Source organism: Carassius gibelio, chromosome A5 (assembly GCF_023724105.1).
Source record: "Carassius gibelio isolate Cgi1373 ecotype wild population from Czech Republic chromosome A5, carGib1.2-hapl.c, whole genome shotgun sequence".
NCBI lineage: Eukaryota > Metazoa > Chordata > Actinopteri > Cypriniformes > Cyprinidae > Carassius > Carassius gibelio.
The window spans coordinates 9,271,347-9,274,798 of record NC_068375.1 but is presented as its reverse complement, the minus strand read 5'-3'; the positions used below and the strand labels follow the sequence as shown (position 1 = coordinate 9,274,798).

Below are 3,452 nucleotides of genomic sequence, written 5' to 3'. Positions count from 1 at the left end.
CAGAGGCGGAGTTGGAAGTTTTAATGCATGCTTATGAGGAGTTTAAGCCAATAATATTAAAAAGAAGCAATACAGCTGCATCGGCTAAAGCAAGAGAGTTGGCTTGGCAAAAAATAACGGACAGAGTAAATGCGTGAGTGTATTAAATTACAAATTTGGTATTGGCTCCCGTTTTATTGAAATGCAAAATAATGAAGTATGACTTATACATACTTTTGAATATGTTAAATCACTATGAAAGCATTTACTTTTCCTGCCATTTTATTTCTTTAGCTTGAAATAATAATGTATATTTCTTATTTAATAAGGTGTAATCCTTCTGGAGCCACAAGAACTTCAAAATGAAACACAAAAACATTCTGCAAAAAGGTAATATTTGATTACACAATTACTGAACTATTATTATAACAGGATTTATTATATTCATTCTGTCATGCAGCTAACAGAAAAAAGACTGAAGCCCGTCTAACTGGCGGGGGGCCACCACCACCTCCCCTTACCCCATCTGAGGAGCTGGCTCTGTCCCTTAATAAAGGGCGACCAGTGGTTGCTGGCATTCCAGGGGGCAGTTCATCACACATATGCACCACAAGTGATGGTTAGAAAAGGGTGAAATGTAAGTTTACCTCTATGATTTGTTTTCATTTTTTATCCTGATAAATTACTATCTCTGTCACTTAAAGGCTTTTTGAACAAGATTAATTTATGTAGGCTCATTTTATTTAACTGCATATGATGTATTATTTTCTTTGATAATATTGAGAATTTAACGGGTTGTGTGTTCTTATAGATACTGATGGACGGATTGTATTATTGGACTGTCCAGAAAGAACACAGTCTGTCACAGTTGTAAGTGATTTGTTGTCAGGTACTTTTAGGGTTTTTTTTTTTTTTTTTTTTGCCAAATAATGTATACTTGAATATTTGTCTTGTAGGATGAAGATGATGATGACGATGAAGAGACCACATCTGCTGTGACAGAAGTGGACAGTGCTGGTAGATCCACTGAGGTATGATGCATACCATTATGATGTATGGCCCCTTTTTGCATTAGAGTAACAAACTGTCATTGTCCTTTCATAGTACATACCTAGGGATTTGCCCACAGATGAGGGTCCTTCAGCCTCAGCACACAATCTAAGCAGGGTAACAATTTGTGTCCATGTGTCCATATTTTAATTTTATTGTCTGACCAAACAATCTCATTTATTACATTTTTCCACCTTAGTTGCCAGCAAAGGAGCTGTATAAGGTCCATCTTCAAAAACAAATAAGAAAAAGTGACATGGAGATGGACCTTATACAGCTTCAAATGGAAGAGAAAAGGCTCCTCATTAAAAAAGCAGCACTTGAAATAGAATTACTTGAGAATCGCCTTAAGGTGAGAACTTGTCTGAATATTAATCTGTTGCATGTTAAAAGTGGTCTGTCTGTCTCTATCTATCTATCTATCTATCTAGCTATCTAGCTATCTAGCTATCTATCTATCTGTATGTATGTATGTATGTGTAAAGCAATATAAAAAAAAAACATTTTAATGAATTTTACTTTTATTGTTTTTCAGGAAATGAAGAAATAAACTGCCTGGCAGACCAGTGCAAAAAAAACTAATAAAAGTAATTTTGACAAATCCTGTCTCTCAAAAGTCTTCCGTCTCTGTTGGCCTCTAAAATCTGTCGGTGTTCCTCTGGGCCATCTTCCTCAATACAAGGAGGGTGGCTCTCTCCTCTTATAGTGGCAATATTGTGAAGCACAACACAAGCCACAATAATGTTGCATGCCCTCTCTGGACTAACCCGGAGCCCACGCAGACACTGAAACCGAGATTTGAGGATCCCTATAGTCATCTCCACCTTGGCCCGTGTTCGGCTGTGAGCCAGGTTAAACCGTGTCTGTGGTCCAGGCTCAGGTTCAGGGTAGGGTGTCATTAAATAGGGCAGACAAGGGTATCCTCTGTCCCCCAGCAAGTAACCATTGTACTGTCCTGTAATGATTGAAGTGTACAACACAAATATAGTAAAAACGAAAAAACAAAAATTGTATAAAGCAAATCATACCCTGCTGAAATGTCTGGCATAATGATGACTCGCGGAAAATTCTGGCATCATGCACAGATCCTGGCCATTTTGCCTCGACATTGGTGATGATTTGGGTTGCCTCACATATTACCTATAGTTAGTGGAAAAAGTAATGACTTTGATGATTTTAAGAAGGGGAAAAAATCAAGTTGTTACCTGCACATTGATACTATGAATAGATTTCCTATTAACATAGTCTCCCTCATTTATTGATGGAGCTTTAATAGGAATGTGAGTGCCATCAATGCACCCAATTACATTTGGAAACCCTGAAACAGAAAGTTTTGGAAGTATGAAGTGTGTGCATAAGGAATACATGTATAGATATTAATAATATGACTAAATATTAAATATGCGTCATATATTTTACTACAAAGGGCAAACCTGCCACTCTGTGGAATTCGTCTTTAATAACAAGCAGAGGTTTATGGCCAGGGAACTGTACAAACGTGGGTAACAACTGTTTAAGTGCCAGACACACTGTACGAACGGCTCTACACACAGTTGCCTTTCCCACATGCTCTGAATCGCCCACACTGTACAAAAAATGGCCAGACGCAAAAAACCTAAGTGCTATGCACAGAATGTTTTCTGTGCTAAGCGCAGAGCCGCGGTTTGTCACATTTGCGATATGCGGTTTTAAAAGACGTGTTAAATAAACTAATGAATCTTTTGAAAAACGATAACGCTCTTTTAAATATTCATTAGGGTAAGCAAACACATCAATACGCGGTCTTATAACCCTCTCCCGATGAAAAAAACCTCGTATAATTTGTGCTTCAACGTCCACAGGATCCTCGTCAAAAGGGCACGCCATGCTCACCAACCTTCTGAAACGAAGTTACACTGAAACATAGCTGCTCTCGAGCAGGTTATCTTCAGAGAGTCAGTTGCTATGGTTACATACATACCCAGAAAGTTACCTCTGTTTTTGGAACCGAACGTTGAGGTTATCCACGAACTTACCCTTATACATACCCAGGTATGTCACATAACCTGCTTTTTGGAATACCCCCCAGAACTGCAGCTGATAGAATGTGTGCAGCAGCACAATGCAACATTTCTTCGAAAGCAGAGACATTTTTATCGTCCACAACCAAAAATATTGACATCCTACCCTCGGCAGAAATCGAGGACGGGGCAGACCGGACCGCGAGGGCACTTTAGCATTGGACGTCAAAGTCGCAGGGACTCGAGACCACCTAAAATTACATTTATTTGAATGCATTTGTGAGAGCGCGATTACGAGTAAAGTTAGTCCTGCCTGTCTGTGCAGCGTCTCTCTACTAACACTGAAGCTGTGGATTTTGATTACTTCAAAACACAAAGAGATTTTCTTTCTGTTTCCAAGTATTTTATTGACAAAAAGGCAGC

The 3,452-nt window shown here is 38.8% G+C and overlaps 1 protein-coding gene across 1 annotated transcript; it reads right to left on the bottom strand.

The window, feature by feature from the left end:
• Positions 1-1,532: 1,532 nt before the first annotated feature.
• Positions 1,533-2,928, bottom strand: LOC127992249 (putative nuclease HARBI1). The gene is made up of 4 exons (XM_052591653.1): positions 2,463-2,928; positions 2,235-2,347; positions 2,058-2,169; positions 1,533-1,984 (listed from the first exon to the last, which is right to left on the bottom strand). Exons 1-4 carry the CDS (start codon positions 2,893-2,895, stop codon positions 1,608-1,610), a joined length of 1,035 nt encoding a protein of 344 aa, XP_052447613.1. The 5' UTR covers positions 2,896-2,928; the 3' UTR covers positions 1,533-1,607.
• Positions 2,929-3,452: the final 524 nt, after the last annotated feature.

Bases quoted from the DNA above. Each gene is read 5' to 3' on its own strand.
- LOC127992249 (XM_052591653.1), bottom strand. From the start codon at position 2,895: ATGGCGTGCCCTTTTGACGAGGATCCTGTGGACGTTGAAGCACAAATT. The intron at 2,348-2,462 runs GTTTGCCCTTTG...TTTCTGTTTCAG, and splicing joins CGAATTCCACAGAGTGGCAG to GGTTTCCAAATGTAATTGGG. The intron at 2,170-2,234 runs GTAACAACTTGA...CACTAACTATAG, and splicing joins TTCATAGTATCAATGTGCAG to GTAATATGTGAGGCAACCCA.